This window comes from Urocampus carinirostris, chromosome 11 (assembly GCF_059441175.1).
Source record: "Urocampus carinirostris isolate Australia breed hairy pipefish chromosome 11, RoL_Ucar_1.0, whole genome shotgun sequence".
Lineage (NCBI taxonomy): Eukaryota > Metazoa > Chordata > Actinopteri > Syngnathiformes > Syngnathidae > Urocampus > Urocampus carinirostris.
The window spans coordinates 28,441,370-28,467,457 of record NC_142359.1 but is presented as its reverse complement, the minus strand read 5'-3'; the positions used below and the strand labels follow the sequence as shown (position 1 = coordinate 28,467,457).

The following is a 26,088-nucleotide window of genomic DNA, read 5'->3' as shown; positions in this document are numbered from 1 at the left end:
TTTAAACCCCCGGCATACGGAGACCTCACCTTATGACGTTTTGACTTGGAATACGTTTTTTTTGGGACTCCTCTTTATGTCATTTTCCCCACTATACGACATCAACAAACATTAATTAGCATGCCCCAAATTGGTATAAAATTTTAACTATGGTGTACGTGTAAATGACGGGTTATGTCTCTAAGATGCCTGTCCGTTATTGGTCAACGTCATATAAAATTTCATAACAATGTCTTCCTCTACATTCAGATCAGAATCTTGTATGCCTCATCTAGACTTTGTGGGTCACGGATACAATAGTGTGTATTTATGCAATGGGTCCTAAGGCTTGCAGTGATGCTAAAGGGAGAAAAAAAACATTATAATTCATGAGCTTATTTTCTTCTTGATATTTGACACCTGCAAAAGAGACTATATAGGAGGCTAGTTCGTTCTTTTGACCAATATACATATTTATTGTTCATTATTTGGATTATTATGCACTGTTTACATTATTATCACTAGACCCCATAATAGTAATAATACTGCTGATATCTCCAACATTTTGGATGTATCTGCTTTTTGTAGGTAACGTAGAAGATTTGATAAAAAGAAAGGCTGAGGGGAGGATCTTTTAGAACTAATTAAAATTTCTTATCTGAGGTTTCCACCCTCTGTTGTTCTCCTTTTAAGTTTAAAAGCCATTGATGTCTTCTCTCCTTATTTTTGAACAATAAACTTAAACTATAAACGTATCAATAACCATAAAAATGAAACTTTCCATTACCATGCTTTTGACCAATGAATGATTGGTCCTTGTGTGAAATATAAAAGCCAATTACCGGTAAATCTTAAAGTAAATCTTAGGCATGAAAATCCTCGCATATGGAAGTACAATTTGTAATCCTCCGTCACCTTCCTTCCTCTGCATTCCGGCCGCTACTCCACTCGGCTAGCTTTCGTCAAGTCACACCAAAGGTAAATAAGATGGATAATATTTTCTAATCATATATACATCCATTGCATATATGTGGTAGTTACCGTACGCTATGTTGTTATTTTAAAGTTTTTTTCTGAGGTGTGGTTCGTAAGGCATTAGCTACGCATTACCTTCAGTTTCTATCCCCCATTATACCGCCAATACACTGTGTGATCCCCACCTCAGAACGGATTCATGTCCTATCCCGAGGTCTACCACATTGGTTGTTCCTGCTCCAAACAATGCAACAACACATAGGAACATTTTTGACATCCCTTGTTTTTCCGAATCGTTCTTCTACTCTGCAGAAAACTTGATGTGATCAGATACGACTTGCAGTGGCAAGCAAGAAGAGTTGAGCTGTCATCCAAACCCCAAATTACAAATGGACCCAGAGCAGCCAAGCTCTCACTTCAATTTTCTAATTTGCTTGTCTCAAAGATCTGCAATCTCATCATGTCATAAATAATGGTCAGCTCCAATAAGACAAATCCAAATTTGGTACAATTATTATTATTTTGTTTCAGCCAGAACTAATTTTTCATAGGTTCTCATTTCACTTGTTAAAACTGCCTAGTTAGATTACCGATGTTGTGATTGCTAACTCGAATCACCTGGAGCAATCACGTGGACGCCCTCTGATTGGCTTATTTCCCCTTCTTAAGCACGCTACGCCCAGACCTCTTCGTCTGAGGATTACGTTTGTACCCTGTATGACTCTCCTGATTACCTGTTCTGTTTTGATCTGTTTACCTGATTCTGCCTGCCTCCGATCCGACCTGCTTCCTTCCCACGCTACGATCTTCTCTCCAGTCCCGGTAAACTTGACCTGCTAGACTTCCGCACTCCATTTGGCTACGTGTTCCGAAGCTACCTTCCCGGCTCTGCTGCTGACGTCCGACAGCCATCGCGTCTCCCGCTAGCCCTGTACGCTTCCCTAAATAAAGAACTGTAACGAACGCTCTGGGGTTTCCTGTTCTGTTCTGGTCCTTCTGACAACCGATATGGATTGGGTGACCTACCATGAACAAAATTGACAAGTTGTGCAAAACAGACAAGAGAACTTTACAGAGAGTAATCAACACAGCCCAGAAAAATCATTGGTTGCTCTCTGCCTAGTAGGGAAGACATTGGAGACATTATTGGGGACTCCTCTCACCATCGCCATGCTGTCTTTGACCTGCTTCTCTTTGGCAGACAAACACACTCAGAGGTATATTTTGTGTTAAGGTCAGGGTTGGGGGGGGGGGGGGGGGGGTTGCTTTAAAATGTAATCTGATACATTTGTTTGTTACCTTTTGAAAAATGTAATCAGTAACATAATCCAAATACCTTAATATAACTAAATATATATATACTGGAAAAGGCAAAGTAAATATAATATAAATAAATTTACTAAGATGTGTTTAAGAAAAATTAACAATGTAACCTTGATAAAGAACTAGGAGAAACCAAGGTCAGTTTGCTGTCTGCAGTCCTACAAAAAAGTGCTTGAGTTTTAACCACGTTGTAATGTTTATTAGGCAAAAATAAAATGCTCGCTTTCAATTGGAAGACAAGACAGGCCCTATGTTTACATTGTGTTTACATTAAGAGGATATTAAAAACCCAGTCTTGTTTAAATACACACGATGCTCACTTTTTGAATTTACAACACCGAGATGTGTTGTGTCCAATTTCAAATTTTACTAGTTTGAAGTGGGGACTTCTTGACAATAATCAGTTTTAGTAGGCTAAATCAAACATCCATCCAATATAATAATATAGTGATTATATAGGGATATTAAGCACCAATTAACTGCAAAATTCAAATAGAAGAACCGATTCTATTTAAAATGTGTCCTTGAATGCATCCCAAGGACAAAACTGCCCTGTCTCTCAAAACTGCAGGCTTGCACCAATTCAACAACATGAATGCTACAATGAAGGATAAATTCATTCAGACACAAAGAGAAGTGTTTTTACTGTACCTGCAACAAAGTGAAGGAGTTGGATGTCTATAAAATTTGTGCAACAGAAACGTACATTAATACCATGCCCGTGCTGCATATCTCTCTGTCTTGCGCCTCAGTGATTGAAATTATGATAGACATAATTAGTCTATAGGCACAGTATGTATATGTAAAGTATAGTTTCAAATAAAATTGTAACCCTGCAAAGTAATCATTGTTTTAACTAAGTATACCTGTAATTCTGATTGTATTTTTCTTCCTGTAACTGTAACGGGATACAATTACACTTTTTTTGTATCCTAATTATGTAACGCCATTACATGTATTCCGTTACTCTCGAGTCCCAACCCTGGTTTTGGTCTGATACAACCCCTTCCACCAGAGGGCGCCACCAGGTATAGCACTGGGCACAGGTTTGTCCAATCACCACATACCTGTCCCTGATTATCTGGAACATTCATAATAAAAGTTTGGACAGCACACATCATGAGGTCCTTTACAATTTTCACTGCCATGCCAGGTTTTTGTTTTTTTGTTTCTGGTTTCTTTTGTGGCCATTTTGTTATAATTCCATGCCCACATGGTCGTTTTTTACTTTGTTCCCTGCATTTTCCATTCCCAGTTTCGGTCTTTGTTTCTGGTTTGGACTTTGGTCAGGTTTACTTTTGTTTGGACATGTCATTTGTTTTGTGCCCCATTGTTTATTTGTTACTTTGTCCCTGCCGCAGTTCTTGCCTCTGATGAGATAAAGAAATGTATCCTGCTGCCTTCTACTGGATACAAAATATTACTCATTATTTACTTTGCTGATGAATGAAACATCACTCAGACCCCAAAACACTTAGAATTCAATTACAGATCCCTTAAAACAAAGATGGAAAGGTTTGGAGACCTTTTCTTGTGTTAAATATGGCGAAATGACATCTGAGCCCTTTAGTGTTACCTGTGGTGTTCCGCAGGGTTCAGTGCTTGGCCCCCTTCTTTTCAGCATTTACATGCTTCCATTAGGTGATATTATCCGCAAGTATAATATCAGTTTCCATTGCTACGCAGATGACACTCAACTATATCTCCCGATAGAGGAATCTGCCACACTAAACTGTGCAAATTTGGAGGCCTGCCTCACTGAGATAAAAGAGAGGATGTCACTCAATTTCTTGCGTCTCAGCTCTGAAAAGACCGAAATGTTGGTTATTGGTCCATCTAAATGCCGCGACTTATTCTCTAAAACTGCTGTGAACATTGACAAATGTCACATCACACAGAGTGACTCACTTAAAAATTTAGGTGTTACATTTGACCCCGATCTGTCCTTTCAAACACATGTGGAGAAAAATTCTAGAACCGCTTTCTTCCATCTTCGTAACATTGCTAAAATTCGTCCTATACTGTCTCAGTCGGATGCGGAGATTATAATTCACGCGTTTGTTACCTCCCGTCTCGATTACTGTAATGCACTGCTCTCCGGTCTTCCGATGAGCAGACTCAAAAGCCTTCAGCTGGTACAAAATGCCGCAGCGAGGCTTTTAACTAGGACAAAAAAGTCCGATCGCATCACCCCAATTTTGGCTAACCTGCATTGGCTCCCTGTTAGCCTAAGATGTGAATTCAAGGTTCTCTTATTATTATACAAAATCATACATGGACTTTCCCCCTCATATCTTTCAGATCTGATTTTCCCCTATGTTCCGGCCCGAAGCCTTCGTTCTGAGAGTGTCGGTCTTCTGGTGATCCCAAGAGCCAAGAAGTGTTCCGCTGGTTCGAGACCGTTCTCCATCCGGGCACCAGTGTTGTGGAATGCTCTTTCCCCTGAGATCCGATCTGCAACCTCAGTGGAAATGTTTAAATCTAAGCTTAAAACTCACTTCTACTCTATAGCATATGAATAACCTTAACTTCTCATGTGCAACAACTTGTGAAGCCCTTTGAGACTCCTTGTGATTAAGGGCTATACAAATAAAAATGACATGACTTGACCTGACTTGACTTCTTCCCCAGGGCCATCACCGTCCCAAAGAAGCACACAAGAATGTGGAAAAAATAATATGCATATGTGTATTTTCATTCAATTTTTCTTATTTTGGAAGTATGTTGCTGCCAATATCATATATATCACCAATTTCATTGCACATTTGTTCTGATGCACTTACTACCTTTTAAATGTTGGCCAATTTACTCTTACATTCTGTTTTTCATCTTAATATTTTATTACATGTTTACTCTGGAGTACCACATCTAATTCTGTTGTTATCAATGACAATCGAGACAACTGTAATTCTAAAAGTGCTAGAGAAAATGTCCAAGACATGCTATATTGGAGAACCATAAAATCAGCAAGAGCTAAATCCAGAATTGTAGATTTGTTTTCCTGTCACTACAAAATAAAAATAAAATGTCTGTTTGAAAACTGCAACATCAGATTGTCACTGTCAGGAAGTCCAGTCCTGCTGAGACAGGCACTTTTCCTCACTGATTCTTGATCCAACATCGGCCTGACAGCAAATAAGTCTGTTCCGCGGGGAGAGATGCAGCACTTCCTAATCCATATTGACCTTCCTTAGATGTGATTCAGCTTTTTTTTGTAGTCTGGATGAAGATAAGAAACCAAGTTGGACTGGTGTGCTGATGTGATTCTATTGTGCTCTCTATTGTTCCCTCACTCCACCACCGTGCATACAGCTCCATTAGCAACCGCTGACTTCCTCCATAGTATGATCACAATAAATTTGTATTTTATTTTGCTAAAATCATTTTTTATTTCTTATGGTGTTTTTTTTCGGACAATTTTATTCTGTTTTTTTAATCAAACACCAACACTGGAGATTCCACGGGATGGCAATTCGTTATTTGACTTGACTATGAAATCATTGTCCGATCACTGTCATTGGCCAGTCATGTTGCTGTTCTCTGATTTTCGAAACCTTTAAGGCGGATCTGCTTTTGTAACCAAGAAGATGTATTAAAAAGAGCTCAGGGTAGAGCCTTAAGAACAGGCTGGACTTTTTTTATTTCAAGGTTTCTCCCTCTTTTCTCTTTAAAACCCATTGATGTCTTCTTTCCCTATTTTCAGTGCACTAAAATTTAAACATATCAAATTTTTGTTTTAAGAATGTACTCTAAATGATCACAAAGCTTTGGCTATTTAGGGATAACTTGAATGATTTTAGAAGGCTGAGAACAAATTATTTGTTTTTTAAAATATTTCTTATGTGGAGAATTTGCTCAAGATACAAGTAATTCCACATATGAGCTTTATCCGGGAATGAATTAAAATATGTAAAGCCACTATAGTTACAAAAGCGAGTAACTAAGGGTTGGAAGTAAAACAAAATAGCTGTTCGTTGGCTGAAGAACACATCAGATCATGGAAGTGCAAAACATTCCGAAAAACATTCTTAGTACCATTTGAATTAATGATAGATAAATTCCCAGAACACTTTTGGAGAAGCCCATTTCAATGAACTGCTACCTGAAAACACTCAAGAGAGATTTTTTTTTAGCTCGTGCGAATGCTTAAACTATTCACTGATAAGCTGCTACAGGTTCTTAGCTTAGCGTCTCCATGGCAACGCCTCGTCTTCTGCGTTCAAGGCAGAGGCTTATGCGGTCTCAGTACCCGACACAAAATACAATTTTACTCCCCTCTCCCTAGGATGATCAATATCTGAATTGTACAACCGTAGGTGCACATCGGTTGTCATGGGAAGAGACAGCTCCGAGTCAATCTACATAATCTATCTATCGCTGCGTTTGCTTCAGGGACAAAATCGATGGCAGGCCCAAGCTATTGAAGGGACTTTAAATGCTCTCTGCAAACTGTAGTCTTATTTTTCAAGCTCTTTTCAAAGAACTTTTACAACGAATCCATTTCTTTTTATCATGTCAATGTATAGCGTAAACGACCAGTAAGGGCTGTAATCACACAAGCGTGGTGAATTGTCGTAATAGTCAGCAGCCTGTAGCTCGGCGACGGAAGCTGTAGCATGTCCGGACGGACGTCAATCACATCATCCTGCAATTACGCCGTTAGCCCTCCCTGGAGAGATGAAATACCGGTTCCCAAGGATAGATGTGCATGATCCGTCTCACCTATGGCAAGATGTATTTGCGCTGCAATTTAGGATGTTGTTTGTCAAGTGGTGTTGAGTCAAGTTACTCGGGGTCGGGAGAACGATCCAAATGTCAATATTATTTTTTCCAAGCAAGTACTTGGATCGGTTCGATACTATTGTCCTGCAGTTGATACAGTGTCTTATAAAAGTATTGACCTATCTGGACCTGCCTAGAGTGATTTGGGTCTTAATAATATTGTCTGTTCTCCATTGTATCGTTTCACAAACCGTTGAGCTCATCACAAAGCTCTGTTTGTCTGTTTTGCAATCTGTTGATCATTGGTAGTTATTTAGGTGGACATTCAGTCATCATGGAACTTCTGGAGTCAGTTGCTTGAGCTGAGAGGACAGGGAGGCACAATTTTTGCAACACCTACTTTTCATTTCTTTCGTTGTAAATATAATACAAAACGTTGAAATCAAGAAAGCCTTCCGGATTGTAAAATACTCCGCACAAACAAAACAGGCAAAAGTCAGCTACTTTCAGGATGAGACAGGGAATAAGCTAACTGAAGAAAAATAGATCACAAATAGATGGCCAGAATACTGCCTCAAACTCTACCACCACCCGACACAGGGAGACCCTGAGGTTTTCAAGAATTCCGGCCCATGAGAAAGTGACCACCTCTCTATCTTCAGAGAAGTAGAGTCAGCGATCAACTAATTGAAGAATGAAAATTCTCCATGAAAAGACAACATCCTATCAGAACTCATATGAAATGGTGGTAAGCAAACTGTAGACATCTTGACAAAGATTTGAAAAAAGATCCAGCAAACAGACAGTAGCCTTCTGTGTGGCCTAAATCGCTACTGAACAAACTGAAACCACAAGCTTAAAACAGCCTAGCTGAAGAACAGGCAGGTTTCAGGGAGGTAGGGAGCACCACAAAACATATATTTAATCTGCTCATCCTATGTGAGAAGTTTCAACAAGACCATAAAACCTCTATCAAGTGCTTGTTGGGCCAGAAACTATTTCAGACCATTGAACAGCTGTATGCCAATGCCAACAGTTTGGTCAATGTGAGACAAAGCTGCATTCTCCCTCCAACTTTATTCAACATCCTCCAGAAAGGATCTGGTACAAAGCTCTGGAGCAACATGAAGGACCTTCACAGCAAAACTGGAAAATAAATTCCAGGTCATGGAAATGTGATGCTACTTAAGACTTCTAGGCATCAGCTACCTCGCCTATGTGACAAACAAAATGGTGCGCAACACAATCAAAGGGAACATTGGACCTATTATCAACTCTGCGTAGATGAAAACTTCAGTGATATGGTCAAAAGATCATCAGGGCTGGCCAAGATTATTCGCCAGGGCACAGTCCAAGGGGGCAGGAGGAAAGGAAGACCGGAAAATAACTAGGCAGACAACATTTAGGAATGGACTGGTGCCAACTTTGCCATGACCCAAAACAGGGCTGGAACTGTCAACAGTGGAAAACGCTGTCCAGAGTTTTGTCCTCATTGGTGCTCTGAGGACCTATGCGCTTAAGGGATCCAGTACAGTACACTGAGTTTGTTTTGAGAATGTTTTGTCACATACTAGTACATACGTTCATGCAAATTTAAGTTTTTTGGTAAAGCCCTAATTGAAACAACACAATTTTGTTTGAATTGAGGTACTACTGTGTAAATGTGCAAATTTCTTTGGACTCATTATTATTGGCAAAAAAAAGGAAATAAAACAGTAAAATACCGGTTAAAACTTAATTCATTATGTCAGACTGAAGATCTATCTGGAAATGTTGCTACCCAACTGAGCAAGAGTAGCCAAGATGGTCGCTCATTTCATTTGGCCATGCGTTTGGGAGTTAAAATTGGGATAATTCGTTTGAATTTACTCAAATGTTTTGGTCGAACACTGAATTGTTCAACTCTAGGGTCGTGGGACTACACTGGTACCACTGTATTTAATTGTATACTGCTGTAACTGTAAAAGCAAAATGGAGCTAGGGTTATCGTTGGATAATGCCTTAATTTTTGGGTAATTTTGGGAACGTAACTCCAGCGATAGACGTGGGTTTTTTAAACAGTTTCAAGTGTTCCTCTGTCACATGTATATGTTGAATCAAATGATATTTTAGTTTCAATACTCATGGCGAATAAAATTCAAAGTGTTACAGAAGGTTCTGGTGATCTTTTGACACGGTTCCCACGGGAGATGAAAGCGGTGATTCAACCCTTTTAGGTAAACAAACGGCGCACTCTAGGTTTCAGGCAATTATGACACGTTCGCTGTCCCAATTTGCATCACTTGACAGGAGATAAATAACGATTAATGCGGGGATAATTGAGACGAGTGCGTGCGCTTTCCGTCACCCTGTTGGCCGGAAAAGAGGTAAAAGCTTTATGAGATCATTGTTTATTGTGACTCAGGTTATAACAGTTGTGTGTATATATTTTACCTAATTACAGGGAATTTCAAAGCCTTGCAATTACAGTTTTTTTATTCGAAAGGAAACAATGGTGACTAAAAACCTTTTCAATGCAGTATTGCCTGTTGAGCAGTCAGAGGAGGCAAGTGAAGCTGTGCCGCGCTTGTCAAAATAGAAATATATGATTAAAATATATTAATTGGTTAGTTGGTCAGTGTCAACGTTCTTTCTGAATTTAACGATTTGTTAGAATGTCTTTCTTTACATCGAAAAAAATCGTTTTTAAAACGATTATTTTGGAAGGCAACCCTAGGAATCTTCTATTCGCCTTTCAAAAATTATAAAATACATTTTTAAGGCCCTGCCCGATGTCCTGGCACCATTTTCAACCATCGTGACAAGATATCAAAACTCTCTACATGAGATATCTCCCATTGCTGTTCCTACCAAAAGTGACAAATCTGTGTGATCGCCTGTAGATTTCATCAAAAGTATCCAAAGATGAAACTCAATCTTTCAACCACCGCTGGGTCATAAAAACCAACGGCACTTGAAGGTGGCCGACGGCGTTTTAAGATGCAGCCCTCTGTGCCTGGCGGAGATACAAACCAGTTCACCGTCGTCCGGTCAAGAGAAACAGTACGAGTGCATCACATGAAATAATCGCTTTGAGGGGCAAGCCGGGTGAGTTTGTGGCTGTTTTGCCTCCTTTAAAAATGAAACTTTTCATGCCATCACTGCCACACATCGTTCTATCTATCTATCTATCTATCTATCTATCTATCTATCTATCTATCTATCTATCTATCTATCTATCTATCTATCTATCTATCTATCTATCTATCTATCTATCTATCTATCTATCTATCTATCTATCTATCTATCTATCTATCTATCTATCTATCTATCTATCTATCTATCTATCTATCTATCTATCTATCTATCTCTATCTACCTACAAAAGCCATATTCCCATCATAAGAGGGTGCGAGAGTCAGAACACACTCCCATTCACCAAACATTCATTCGCCTTCACTCTTTCCAACATGACACCCAACATGAAGGCACCAAAGCAGTGTCATCTGCAAACAACAGCTGACTTACATACAACCTACCCTCACACACAATACATGCTCTCCCTGCTCTCATACACACCTCGCGCACAACTCCATCCATATACAAATTTAACAGCCAAGGTGACATGACACACCCTTGCCTCAACCCACTCTTACAGGATACCACTCGATCACTTAACTTTCCACTCTCACACAAGCTCTACTATTCTCATACAAGTTTGCCACCCAACCCTATATCCTCAACACTTGTCGCAATGTCTCTCAATTGATCCTATCTATCTATGCTTTCTCTAAATCCATAAATGCCCAATACACCCGCATTCTTTCACTATAAACATTTCACACACGTGCCTCACTGCAAAAATCTGATCAGTACATCCCCTTCCTTGTCTGAACCCACACAGTTCCTCCCAAAGTACTCCTTCTGTCTTATCCCTTATTCTTCCAATCAAAATCCTGCCATAAAGCTTTTCCACCACACTCAACAGACTTATACCTCTTGAATTACTACACACGAGCCTGTCACCTTTCCCTTTGTACAAGAGAACCACTACGCCAGTCCTCTGGTACCACTCCAAGCATGAAACATATATTCAACAAATGTACAAGCCACAAAAAAACGCTTCGTTAATTGAAAAACAATATTGGTTTAAGAAATTAGACGAGCGCTCTACCTCCTGAGCTACTGCCGCCCCTACTGGTCGGACTTCTCTCTCGCTGACCTTTTAAAAAGAAATAAACATTGATGAAAATGTATACTAAAACGCTGAGTGGATACTGAACAACTAATAAAAACGCTTTTATTGTAAAAATAAATAAAATCCTTTACTCACTTGCGCCCCCTAATGGAGCAGTATGGAATTTGGAACTTTGTTACCATCTACTGCCATTTCCTGGCTTTCGTCATCATTGCAGCCTCAGTCAACTTATCTGTGATGCGCATGCAAGTACATGCATTTCTTGGCGCGCTCAAATAAACTCTCCTTTTTTCATGTTTCTTTAGATGGACTCTACTTGAGGGAGGCCTTTTTGTTCTTTCGCCATTTTCATGCTACACTGATGAGCATGGCATCACTCTCCAGCACTCCTCCCAGGTTCCATTCTTCTAACTAATGTGTTCCAACCCGAACAGCTCTGCAAAAAGTAAGATAAAAGCAAATAAGCATAGTGGAGAATAAAGCATAAGGGCTCTTTCAACTGATTTGTATTTATTTTAAATCACATAAATCTTAACAAATTCGTATTAGAGAAAATATTTACCTTTCACATTTGTCAGAACACGTCAAACAATGTACCCCACCTTTAAAGTGCAGCACTAGATTTTTAAAGCTGTACTGCTGCTGCGGTATATGGCACACTTTTATACTCATCAAAATCACGATCGGAGGAAAACTGTTCCGGTCAACACTTAAAAAAAATCTGTCAATGTTGGAGAATTTTTGGTTAATGCAACCTCTAAAGACCCAGAAAAATATGTACATTTCTTGCCCGCTGAGAGTCGATCCGCAATCTCAGTTGAACTGTTTAAATCCGGGCTTAAAACACACTTCTATTCTATAGGTTATGAATGACCTATATTTCATGTTGACAATGTCCGTGTATTGCATGATAATGCTATATCCGCTGCAGCCTGGTCATCCTGGAAAGGGGTATTACCTCATGTGTGGTCCCTTCTCAAGGTTTCTTCATTTTCTTCATATTGAGGTTTTTGAGTTTTTACTTGCCCTCATGTAGGTTTTAGATCAAGGGATGGTGTTATAATAGTCTGTGATTTGCAATAGTCTTTCATCTGTGCAGCCCTTTGAGACTTCTTGTGATCAAGGGCTATACAAATAAACATGACTTAGCTAGTTTAACTTAGATTCCATTACAAAAGTCAGGCTTTGATTTGTTATCATGAATCACCTGTCTTCCTCCCAAATCTTCACAAATAAAATATTAAATTTTCGGTCTACCTCCCTCTTGGTCCTGCAAATCAAGTTAATTGGTCGGGCTCGGGCTGGTTCGGGCTGGTCCGGGATTCACTACTCTTGGGCCCGGGGCAAGTGTGCCCCGATCTCACCTCTGATTTTTTAGTGCATTCTATAGCTGAAAAAAAAACCTTTAGTCATGTAAAAGAGACAATATTGATTTGATTAAGCAGCAAAAATACATGGACTATCATACACACATGCATGTATTTTAAAGACTCAGAGGCAGGAAATTTTCATTTGTTTTGCAAAGTTTAGCAGCAAACACCAAAAACCTTGTGAAACATTGGGCAAAAAATTACGAGAAAAAGGGTGCGGTTCGGTCACTCAGAGCCTCCGTAGTTTGTGTTCTTCCTTGTGCTTTTTAAGCACTCGTTTTCAGGTGCACTACACCATACAGCGACATCAAATATTACAGAGTGTAAATAAAAACAACCCAATATATATATTTTGCATGAAAACTGTGTGAAAAGAAGACAAAAATAATAGTAGCATAAGTTTATATGAAATCCCACCAATAATAAGGATACAGTTCATGCCTCTACTTACGAATGTATCTACATACGAATTTTTCAGGTTACGGGTAAACTCAGCGTAAAAGAATTACCTCACGGTCCAATTTTTTTTTCAGAATACGAATAAACAGACCAGTACCGTGCGCGCTGCTTTTCGGCGCTCCGCAGTACTTCACCTGGCAACCCGATTTGTATGTGTGAGTGCCGGCATGCTCATGTGTCTACCGCTTATTCGTTGTGCCCACTTCCTCTTTGTGTCCACTTCCGGTCCCATTCCCGCTCTGTAAACAGTATTGTACTCTACTATAAACAAGCGATACGAAACATTAACGATGGATCCCAAGAACAACATCCGAAAAAGTGAGCAGCAAAGAGAAAAAATGCGGAAAGGAGTTTTTCTGGACATTGCAACAAAGCAGGAAATAATTGAACAGTACGAAACGGGTATTTGTCATGTCGCCAAAATAGCTGGCCGTAGTACATCTACGATCGCCATGATTATTGAACAGAAGGAAGCGCTAAAATGTACGGCTCATTCCAAAGGCCATTTCGAAGTAAAGAATGCCTGTGAACGATGAGATGGAGAGGTTGTTACTTTTGTGGATTAAGGGAAAATAATTCACCGAAATTACAGGATGCAAAAACACTGCAGAAGATCAGTAAAAAAATAGGCCTGTTAAAAAGTAAGAGAATATTTTGTTATTTCCTTTATTCTTAGATTTTCTACATTGTGAGCCTCTCTTTTTTGGGTGGTATTTAATTTTTTTGTAACTTTTGATTCTTTTTTATGATTTATTAAAAATAAAATCATACTTTTGCCTTTCTTGGAACAGATTAGTGAATTGGCATTGAAAAGGCGCCTCTACTTACAAATTTTTTAGGTTACAAATCTACTCCCGGAACGAATTAAATTAGTAAGTAGAGGTACGACTGTATGTATTTTCTTACATTTATGTTGACACTTGCATTTTGCTAATGTTTTAAACCCAAAGAAATGAGTGATATTGGATAAAATAACCTAAAATATATTTATTTCCTTTTGCATTAAAAACAAAAAACTAAATTGGGTGATTTGAATAAAAACATAAGTTCATATTAAACCCTTCAACAAAAAAAAATGTTTAAACCTTTTCATGAGTGAACCTACATTTTGCAAATGTCTTAACATAAAAACATTACTAAGATAAAATAAAATACTTTTGTGCCATTTTTCTTTAAAAAAAAAACAATTTGAGTCATGAAAAATATCTTTCAACACTCACTACTGCATCATTTGTTTTAAAAAAATCCAAAAAGGTATTTCATTTTAATTCCCTTAAAACTGTAATATTGTGATTGTAATTGATGTTCTATTACAAAAATAAAGATGAATCTGATTCCACAATTAGATTGCTCTTTTCTGACCCTTTTTAAAAAGTGTAGTGTTTTTATCTTTACATTGTATGCTTAAAGTACAGTGTCTATTATTTAGCATCTCCTGGTTGTAAAAACCTATTCATTTGAAGAACAATAATGAATAATAAGTAAGAATACATGAACTATTATATAAACATGCATTTTATTTGAAAAAAAAATGATGTGCAGTCACAGGAATATAAAATTAAATAGTGATATTCATTCAATCATAAAGTTCTTTCCGATTTAACTTCAAAATCTTTTGATTTTCTTATTCGAAATAACATATGTTTTAGATTATATAATGAATATTGATAATACTTATAGTATGAAACGTCTTATTGTGCCGAGCATCTGCAGATGCAGAGTGAGGCACGCAATTCCCTCGTCTCAGGGCAGAGGGCGATAGTGAGACCAATGTCTCTGATTTGGTGCAGCTCTAAACAATAGGATTATTGATAGCATTAACAAGGTAAAAGCAATTCAAGCCATCCACTCATTTATTTCTCGTTGCATGGACTTTTTTTCATAATGGAACAGCGTGTAGACTTCATTTTCATTTAAGGTAAGACATGAAAACGTTTTTTCCTATGCTACATATTCCTTTCTTGCTCTGCCAATCAAATGTGGGAGCGAGATTCACTGTCTAGAGCAGGGGTCACCAACCTTTTTGAAACTGAGAGCTACTTCACGGTTACTGAATCATACGAAGGGCTACCAGTTTGATACGCTCTTCTGAAATAACAAATTTGCTCAGTTTGCCTTTAGTTATACATTATTTATAATGATTAGTAATACTCACCTATGTAAAGACACTGATCATGTTAATGATTTCTAACAATGATTATCAAAAATGACAACAAGGTGGGAAACAGATATCAATATTCAACACTTTATCTCTATTAATCACAGTATTTGTTACATTTTCAGATGATCACTTACATCACTACATTTTAGCAAAAAATATCCCATTTGCACAAGCCACTGACATGCCCTGTTAACAAATCATGAACTATGTTGCAACATGTTTCAAAAAGTTAACAATTATGTAATGTTAAACAAAATCAACTTACATATTTTTAAATATGTAATACATTTTTTATTTCACATTTTGAACTAATGGCCAAGTCTGTGTTATGTTTAACAAAATTATAACTTTTAAATGTCATGAACACACTTTTAAATTGAACACAATTCTTCAATATTTTAATTCAACTTTGCCATGGCACTACCATGTTGTCACTGACTACATCTGGTATCCGTCCTTGGTTAGTGGGAAGACTGGCATTGCATGCTGTTCACCAGTGTGTTGTAATCTGGTGTGTAACTTGACACTGCAACTGTGAGTGAGTCTCTCAGATGTGCATCAGTGAGGCGTGTTCTGTGTTTGTTTTTGATGAAGTTCATGTCAGAAAATGCTGATTCACAGAGATAGGTTGAGCCAAACAGGCTGGCAACCTTCATGGCTGCTGTGCATACTCCACTGTACTTCTCTGTGTCAACAAGGCGCCAAAAGTTTGGTGCAGCCTGGTAGGCTTTGAGATGGAGATCATTTTGCAATGTTATAATTTCAATCTCCACCTGTCCAGCATCCAAGTTGAACGTTGCACTTAACTGCTCAGCAAAGCATGTTGTGTCCCCATTCATGAAAGGGTTGGAAATGAAGAACACACATGGTTCAAGCTGATGAAGGTCACAAAACCTATTCTCAAACTCTTGCCCAAGTCTGTTTATTACTTCAATGTACTTTTCTGCCACTTTTTCAAATGTCTCAGATGCAGAAGCATTGTCTTTCAGCACTGACTGCACAGAGGGAAAGTGCAGAACTTTTTTTCTCTGTAAATCTGCAGAGAATGCATTCATTTTGGCTTTAAATGCATTTAAAGCACTTATCATATCGACAACAGTCTTACCTTTGCCTTGCAGCTGGCAGTTCAGGAGGTTTAATTTCCCAGTAATGTCCACCAAAAATGCAAGGTCAAGTGTCCACTCTGTGTCCTCTAGCAGTGAGACATCTTCGCCTTTGGACTGCATGAACTCTTTGATTTCACGCAAAAGAGACAAAAAACGATGCAAAACTCGTCCTCTGCTGAGCCATCTGATTTCTGTGTGTAGCAGTAGGTCCCCATATTCTGCTGACATCTCCTCTAATAGTACCTTGAAAATCCTGTGCTGCTTTGCTTTGGAGCGGATGTTGTTTATGATTTTCACAACGGGAGTCATCACGTGCCCAAAGCCGATCACTTTCGCACACAACGCCTGCTGGTGAATGATGCAATGGTAATGCAGAAATTTGGGGAAGTCTGGGTCACGTTTACAGTGAGCGATGAAACCTGTCTGTCGGCCGACCATAGCAGGAGCCCCGTCTGTTGTCACCGCTACCAGCTTTTCCAATGGCACCTTTTTCTGCACGAAAAACTCCTTCACCGTGTTATAAATGTCAACTCCTCTCGTAGTTGTCTTTAAGGGCAGTAGTGTCAGGAGTTCTTCTTTTGTGGAGAAATCATTAAACACCATCCGGATAAAAACCAATAACTGCGCTGTACTGCTGCTGTCCACGGACTCATCGCACTGGAGGCTAAACCACTTGCACTTCGCCAGATCCTGCTCCAACTGATCGACCAAGTTACTGGACATAGCTGATACTCGTCTTGCCATCGTAGATGCCCCCAGTTGGACGTCGGAAAGAGTGGAGATTAGGTCGCTTCCATTTTTCTCGTCTTTAAATACAGTGTTAGCAATTAATAACATCGCTTCTTTGACAACTTCTCCATCTGTAAATGCCTTTTTTTTCTTGATCAGAAAATGTGTAGCTCTAAACGAGGCTTCGGTTGCTTTTTGTGAGTTTTTGGCCGGCCTCGTAAAAAAAGACTGTTGCTTACCCAGAGCGGTCTTTAGCTCACGGGCTTTTTCTGCCCGTAGGGCGCTTGCAGGTGGATATTTATCATGGTAGCTTTTGTGACACGTATTGAAATGTCTCTCCACATTGTGCCGTTTTGCTGTCGCCACGGTCGTCCCGCAAATCAGACACACGCAGGTTTCTTTTACAGTCGTAAAAAAGAACTCCTCTTCCCATTCACTGTGAAAGAGATACGTTTTCTTTCTTTTTTCTGCCATGTTTTTGGGGTACGAAAGTGCATACAGCGCCCGCTAGCTTACTCTCCACATCCCACAAGCTCTACTTTACTGCCCATAGGTAAATATTGTGCGCGTTAACCTTAAAGTATTTTTAAGATAGTATTTTTTAAATCTATATACATACAAGTGTGATTAAAAAAATAATAGCAACAGAACAAAATTAATTTTTAGACGCAGCTCTCTATGAGATGTGCTATTTTTGGAACAGGCCCGCGGGCGACTCATGTGGTCCTTGCGGGCGACCGGGTGCCCGCGGGCACCGTGTTGGTGACACCTGGTCTAGAGGGTGAAGAAGGAGCGTGTCGGGCGCCTCCAGAGGAATTTCTTGACAGTTGTTTGTTTTCCACAAAGCGTGGCGATAATTTATTTATTTCTCTGACAGATTGTGGATTTAAAAAGCTTGTTTTTTTGCCCGCCAGCTTCATCTTTTGCCTGGGCTAAAGGGTGTGTGTATGTGTATTACTGCAGCAGAACCAACAACATTATTAAAGACTCATCTCACCCTGACCACCACCTCTTTGACATGCTGCCCTCTAGCACAATGATTCCCAGCGGGTTTGACTTAAGGAATCACCTTCCACCCTTATTTAAATCTGTGACCCAAATCAAGAAAAACTCCACTACTCCACTTCTACATTTGAAATCAGAGCTAAAAGAATACAGTAGATTATAAACAAGCAGAAAACACATGACTTAAAGTAATAATATTCCCTTTCATGCTCAATTAACTGCATTTTTTATAAAATCCAAAGGCTTTTCACTTCAGTAGCTTTAGTCCTTCTTAAGAGACTCAAAATTCATCAAACAAGAACTATAAATGTATAACTCCTATATGTATGTATATATATATATATATGTCACGGAGTGGAAGGGGTGACCGGACCAGAACGGAGGCAGGAGGCAGGAAGGGAGAACTCAATTGCGTGACGATCAAAAACTTTTATTTACCAAAATAAAAGTTGTCCAAAACTCAGGGACAAGACAGAACAAACAGGCTTTAACAAAAACGTGCAAACACAGGTTTCTTCCAACTCAACTAAACAGGACAAGGCATGACAGAACAGAAAAGGTATAATGAGCCAGCACCCGCAAAACCCACAATCCAGCCTTAAATAGCAGACACGCAATTAGTTGAACTGCTTCAGCTGGTGCCCAGGGGGCGGGGCAGACTGGTCACCAAGGCGACCATGACATATATATATATATATATATATATATATATATATATATATATATATATATATATATATATATATATATATATATATATACGAAAGTTCCCCTGTTTAAAACCAGCACATGACAAGGCCCGTCTTAGATTTGCATATGACCATTTAGATGATACAGAGCGGTCATGGGATAAATGTTTGTGGTCAGTAGAGACCAAAATAGAACGATTTGGTCATAATTCCAGTAAGCTTGTTTGGAGGAAGAAGAATGAAGTGTACAATCTGAAGAACACCATCCCTACTGTGAAGCATGAGGATGTAGCATCATGGAAGGTGTTTTTCTGCACATGGGACAGGACAAGTTTTGTTGGATTTATTTCCCTTTTTTACCCATAATAATGGATTAGTGATAAGGGGAATCAAAAGTGGAAAACAGTGATATCAACGATTGAGTCAGAGGAAGAAACGATTGTGTACGAGTGTCTGCTATTAAAGTGCTGCTGGAAAGTACATCCTATGGTTCAAAAATGTTAGGTTTTTAACTTTTTACCAGTACATTAATGTTCTTCAACTATATAATTAAACACTGTGATTATAAAAGTTTAAGTACACGCTTTATCAATATTTCAAAATTAATTTTTGTACATTGCTATTTTAAAGCAGTTTTAGGGCGTCACTTATATGTGATGTAGGCTTATATGAAAGACTTGAAGTTGTTTTGGTTTTGCTGAATTTGTTTTTTTAATATATTGTACTAAATCTGCTTTAAACTACAAATCCTTTAATTTGATACATTTAAGAAGTGAAAAAAAATCATTATGTTTGGGTCGCAGCTTGTCAATAGGGTGAATGGTGGGACCTAAAGTCAGACCAGTTGGGAGACACTCATATAGACCTGTACATTACTGCGACATTCTCTTAAAAACGCCATCCTCGCTGTCATTATTTCCTTTTAAAGCCAGTAAAAAGCGGTGTAATACACAGCACAATGATGTTATAGAGCTCATGTGTCACATTTGCCATTTGGATTTTCCGGTGCTATCAAAAGGTCTCATCATAAAAATAGCATAATGAGTATCCAACTGCCCCATTGTCATGCTCCAGAGCAACAATATTATGCTAAAATGAGCACATTAGCGCATCATAACAAACAAGAACGCAGGAAAAAAAGAACATTTACGATGGACGCTAATTTGGGGTTCCGTGTTCAGGGTCATGCCATTTCAATTTCAATGATGCTACAAATACGGACCACATTGATATCATCACATGTGACCTACCTTGACAAAATAGATGACAAATAGATTGCCAGTGGCTGCAGTCAGCAACCTTTTAATTGGTTTGTCCAAAAGTTTTATGAAATCGAGATAAAATTTAATCAAGCCCTTGCACAAACTGCTGATTCATCAAGAAGACCAGGGCCGGCGTTTTTTGATTTATTGGCATATCCGTGGGGGCTGCAAAGGTGATATGTGTCCGTGTGGCAACCAATGAAGGTCAAACCGCACTTGACCGAAGATGCTATTTTTCCCCATGACAGGTTGTGTGCCGAAACGCCTATGCACCACATTTTGCTGCGACAGAACCTTCGTTACTGCGGAAGCAATTAATTAATTATGCTATCAAAATTTCACAAGGCAGTATCGTATTTTACGGGCTTTAAAGCGCAGCTTTGAAAATATTCCCCTTTGAAATATTGTTTTCTTATACAGTGGCCCCTCTATACACAAGCCACTCAAAGAACAATTTGAGATACAACGTGTCCTTCAAGCAAAAATTCTGAAAGACTTAAGAGAGAAAATCCAATTTACGATCATTTCCAGACGCTACCGCTAGAGGGCCAAGTTTTCGAGACGGCTTAGCGCCAGCATTAGCTTGTCCCAGTTAGCACATACTCTCTTGTAATCCCTCACTCTTCCATTATCATGCATACACCCCTGCCAGCACCGGGCGACTTTCTCCATTGTAAGTGCTCATAATAAACTCACATATTATCTCGGTAATGTCATCTTATTTATTTTATTTCTATGTTTTGTATGTTTAATTACCATTTGAATGAGCTTTTAGGCATAAAAAAATGTGTTTTCTGGCTATTTAGGTATTAATTGGTTTTCATTTGTTTCTTATAGTGGAATTTTTTTGAGATACGAGAAATTCTAGATACAAGTGTAGGGTACTACCCTGCTACGAATGCATTTCTCCTAAGACCAAAAAACATCCTTTCTTTTTCCAGAAAAAAAACAGGGCCCACAGACATTGCATTCATTCATAGGAAGTGACCAGATTCTCCAGCTGTATAATACATTTTAGAGCCCCGAGATTGTTCATTTGTAATAAAAAAAATAATGATTGCCAGATGTGTGTCATATTTCGGGCCAGAGATTAATTTCCTTGCATGTCCGAATAAAGTTTTGCATTTTATCAACAATTATTATAAACAACCAGTTGAAAAACTTTATTTTGAAAAGCATCAACAAGAACTCCCACTTGTCACAGGACCCACTTCTGATGACCGTGACATCATCATTGACCAGGACTAAGATTTCAGACCAAAGTCTCCAAGATTTAGGCCCGGCCAACCCAGAGCCACGAGGCTTGGAGAGCCAGTGGTTTGTCCGTCCCTATGAGTTAAAAGTGAACAGCTGCAATCTCAACCCCCAAAAGGGAGCATAACCTGGGTATATTCAGCTTCCTGCAAGGCCATGTGCGGCCTTACACACTGGCAACAAGTAATGGCTAAGGTCTTTTTGTGTGAATGCCTAAAAATTAAACCACACAATTGGAAACAGCACAAGCAGGAAGAAAAACAATAAAATTAAGCTGACAAACAATCTTGACAAAATATAATTAACATCACATGATTCAGATATTTTGTAAGCCAGCAGATTAGGCCTTGCAGGCTCTGATGGCACACTAATGGTGTATGTCGAGGCATGTCAGTGTAATTATGCATTTCCCATTTTATTTGGCTTATTTATGGTCAATAACGCTCTTAAATAACAAGGCACACTTTTGATTTTACAGAAAATGTGTGTTTTTTTGGGACACCTTATTCTTCAGAAAATACTGTACTTTGATTTTTTTTTCTCTTCTGCCAGCACAGTGATTTTTTATGACTCAGTACACCGCAAAGATATCGTAACTCACAGAGTATCGAGGCGCACTGGTCGTAAATATGAAGGGTGGTTGTTTTTCGCCGCAGATGAATCGGAAGAGTAATGACGGAATCCGTTTTAGGAAGCGGCAGGAAGACGGATTTGTCGCTGCACAGCGGAAAATCCGTAGGTAAATTATTTTTGAATCCTGCACACTGCTACGAGCAGCCCCCTACTAGCCCCATCCCAAACAAACGACTGTTTAAAAAAAAACCTGAGCCAATAACGGCCGAAACCAACTTGAATTTTCAAGTCATACACCTCCATTTGACCCTTCCAAGAGTGATCAATAAACCACCTATCTCACCTCACATGCAAAAGAAGAAGCCACTTGTTACAGGCATGTGTGTATTTATGTCCAGCTGGAACACTATCCACCTGAGCAAGGATATTTGTCTACAGGTTGAAAAGAGGCGACAAAGCCATTTCCTGCTTGTTCCATCACCTATTGTTCAACCTCCTCTGAATTATCTGTCAAGGCCCCATCGGCGTGCACCCTATTATTTCAAGCCATTGGACTGTCCTGGTATGCGATCAGTCGGATTCCTTTGACAGGGATATCAAGTCATCTGTAATGGCGGTAATGCTTCCTGTCAGAAAATGGTCTCGGGTAGCAGGAGACAATAAAAGATTGAGGATGGCAACCGATGTGAGAAATACGGAACTGACTCAGAAGCTGCAGCTACTGGTAAAATGGGTGCGGCAATTTTCTGCACCATTTGACTGAGAGTATTCTTGTATAGTCAAGTCGTCATTTTTATTTGTACAGCCCTTAATCACAAAGAGTCTCAAAGGTTATTACACAGACTATTTTTTCAGACTATTATTACACCATCCCCTGATCTGGAACCAACATGAGGGCAAGGAAAAACTCAAAAAACCTCAACATGAGGAAAATGAAGAAACCTTGAGAAGGGACCGCACATGTGGCATCCCCCTTTCAGGATTACCAGAGAGCAAAGGATGTTGCAATCACAAATAATACAGAGATTTTGTCCACGACAAGTATAGGTTATTCATATGCTATAGAGTAGAAGTGTGTTTTAAGCTTAGGTGTAAACATTTCCACTAAGGTTGCAGATCGGATCTTAGGGGGAAGAGCATTCCACAGCACCGGTGCCCGGATGGAGAACGCTCTCGAACCAGCGGAACACTTCTTGGCTCTTGGGATCACCAGAAGACGGGCGGTCTCAGAACAAAGGTTTCGGACCAAAACGTAAGGGGAAATCAGATCTGAAAGATATGAGGGAGCAAGTCCATGTATGATTTTGTATAAATCTAAGAGAACCTTGAAATCACATCTTAGGCTAACAAGGAGCCAATGCAGGTAAGCCAAAATCGGCGTGATGTGATCAGACTTTTTTGTCCTAGTTAAAAGCCTCGCTGCAGCATTTTGTACCAGCTGAAGACTCTTGATTTTAGACTTCGGGAGCCTGGAGAGTAGTGCATTACAGTTATCGAGACGGGAGGTAACAAACACGTGAATTATAATTTCCGCATCCGACTGAGACAGTATAGGACGAAATTTAGCAATGTTGCAAAAATGGAAGAAAGCAGTTCTAGTAATATTCTCCACATGTGTTTGAAAGGACAGTTCGGGGTCAAATATGACACCTAAATTTATAACTGAGTCACTCTGTGTAATGTGACATTTGTCAATGTTCACAGCAGTTTTTGAGAATAAGTCACGGCATTTAGATGGACCAATAACTAACATTTTGGTCTTTTCAGAGTTAAGACGCAAGAAATTGAGTGACATCCACTCTTTTACCTCAGTGAGGCAGGCCTCCAAATTTCCACAATTTAGTGTGGCAGATTCCTCCAACGGAAGATAGAGTTGAGTGTCATCTGCGTAGCAGTGGAAACTGATATTATACTTGCGAATAATATCACCTAATAAAGGCATGTAAATGCTGAAAAGAAGGGGGCCAAGCACTGAGCCCTGCGGAACACCACAGGTAACACTAAAGGGCTCAGATGTCATTTCGCCATATTTAACACAGTGCGTCCTATCTGAGAGGTAGGATCTGAACCATGAGAGGACGGTTCCTGAGAGACCAATCCATTTTTCCAACCGTTCTTGGAAAACGGTTAAAACCGATATTATGGTCCACTGTATAACCATTCTGGGATCCTAAAAAAATGCTAATTTGGACTATCCTGATCAAAACAAACATTGCCCCTTAAAAGTAAGGTCCCACACATCCATCTCAGGGATCAGGAATGTATGTCTCGCGAGCCAGGTGTGGCTATTTTTATGATTTAGGGTTTATGCACCTTTGTCATGGCCAAATTCAAGCATTTTTACAGACTTCTTAAAACCAATTTTCCAACTTATCCAGTAGCAATAAAAATAGAAATTTGGCATTAATCATGTTTTTTGCAGTGCCACAAATATATCTGCGATTTGCATATGTGATTTTTAATCTTGCGTGTGGATTTATAAAGAAATATAATTTTTTGATATTTAGTCAATCATGAATATCTTTGTGAATCTGAACAATACGTGTGTAAATATTTTGGTGACAAATCTCTCCAATGCATCTCAGCATTGCATTGTCAATAGTTGCAACAGCCTTTGTTACTCATGCTTTCAGCTCATCCATATCTCTTGGAATAGGGGGTTAATAGAGCAATTCTTTCACAAATTCCCACAAAAAGAAATTGCTAGGTGTGAAAACTTTATAAATTAGCCAGATGTGTTTTTTTATCCTCAATAGATGTCAGAAACTTTTGAAACAGGGGCAGCACAGCGGCGCAATGGTTGGCTCTACTGGTCATGAGATCAAACTTTTCTGTGTGGAGTTGCATTTTCTCCCCATGCTTGCTTTCCTCCCACATTCCAAAAACATGCATGTCAGGTTATTTGGTTGGTTCAAATTGTCCCTAGGTGTGAATGAGCGAGTGAGTTGTCTGTCTCTGTGTGCCCTGCGGCTGGCTGGAAACCAGTTCAGGGTGTCCCCTGCTCACTGCTCGAAGATAGCTGGGATGGGCTCCAGCACCCCCGCGACCCTACTGAGGATAAGCGGTGCAGATAATGCATGGGTGGATGGACTTTTGAAACATCTTGTACTTTTATCTTTATTTATTTGATTAAATCATCAAACGTCACGCAGTGAAATTCAATGCACTGAAGAATTAGCCTTTGTCTGGAAAGCGGATTCAGTGGTTCTGTTTGAGTTTGTCTTAAAATGTATGGTGTGAAATAAGAGAAATCAGAACATTTAGCTTTCATGGCTCTTTCACTCAAAAAGGTTCTCGACCCCTGATCTATTGTTTTTTTAGGGTCAGGATTATTTTAGCAGGGAAGCCCAAGCTAGCCACTCCCCAACCACTTCATACACCAGCGTCATCCTAAGGCATCTGAGGGTTTGTGCTGAAGGTTTCGGTTTTTTACCCTCTGTCTAAGAGAGAGCATGGACACCATTCAGAAGAAATCTCCCCGTCACGAATGCAGTGATACCAGTAATCGTATGACTCTATATTCGCACAAATCTGTGTTCGGCCATACAATTGGAATATTTTTTCCCGCGGTATTCAAATGAAAAAATTGGAACTCAAGCACAGCACATCAGAATGCGTGACCGAGTGAGATTAGCAGCCATATTGACTACTCTCGCCTGGTCAGCTAGCATCATTTGAAGAAAGATCATGACAACACATAATGAGAATTTATTGTGATTTAGTGCAATTTCAATTGCCGATAATAATGGGTTCCAAGAAAGTAATTATAAAGGGGAAGAAAAAGTGAAACAAATAAACGCTTTAAAACCTTTTAGATTTGTATTTTTATTATCTTCACATTTGAATAGTTAGCCTTGTTTAAGTAATTTTTTAATTAATATTTTGGGTATTTATGTCTGTTAAGGTACATGTTTTATTCATTTATCATCATTTATGTATGTTTTATTGAGATTTGGGGTATTTAGGTCAACTTTTAACTTTTTGCAGCTCCATATTGCTCTTTTAGCATTTCCGGTTGCCACAACCTGGCATAATTCACTCGGAGTACATGCAGTAATTTACTGTATACTGTGTTTCCTGATCGTCCTACACTTCAAAAACAATACTTCAATTACTTAGATTGCTTTGACCCAATTGTTTAAGACGACCCAGATTGTTTAGTATAAAATGAGCCAATTATGGAGAAGTTTAACTTTAAATAAAAATACAGTTTTGCTGAGTTTTCCTGTACAAAAAAAACTATAACATTACCCAATTTTTGTGGGTTTTTTTTTCTCTGCATAAAACGTTGGGTCAAGTTCGGAT

At 39.1% G+C, this 26,088-nt stretch overlaps 1 protein-coding gene across 3 annotated transcripts in view; it reads right to left on the bottom strand.

Annotated features, from left to right (window-relative positions):
* Window positions 1-17,761, bottom strand: part of LOC148357001 (general transcription factor II-I repeat domain-containing protein 2A-like) — a 66,575-nt gene extending 48,814 nt beyond the window's left edge. Inside the window, exons 1-2 of one of the 3 annotated variants that reach the window (XM_088347376.1) lie at window positions 16,271-17,761; window positions 15,018-16,201 (exon numbers count right to left, since the gene is read on the bottom strand). In XM_088347376.1, coding sequence (XP_088203502.1) covers window positions 15,627-16,201; window positions 16,271-17,474 — 1,779 coding nt within the window. In that variant the 5' untranslated portion in view covers window positions 17,475-17,761 and the 3' untranslated portion in view covers window positions 15,018-15,626. Of the gene's footprint in view, window positions 1-15,017 lie in introns of those variants that run through there. The other 2 variants (XM_088347377.1, XM_088347378.1) reach the window with 2 other exon arrangements.
* Between the last annotated feature and the right edge of the window lie 8,327 nt (window positions 17,762-26,088).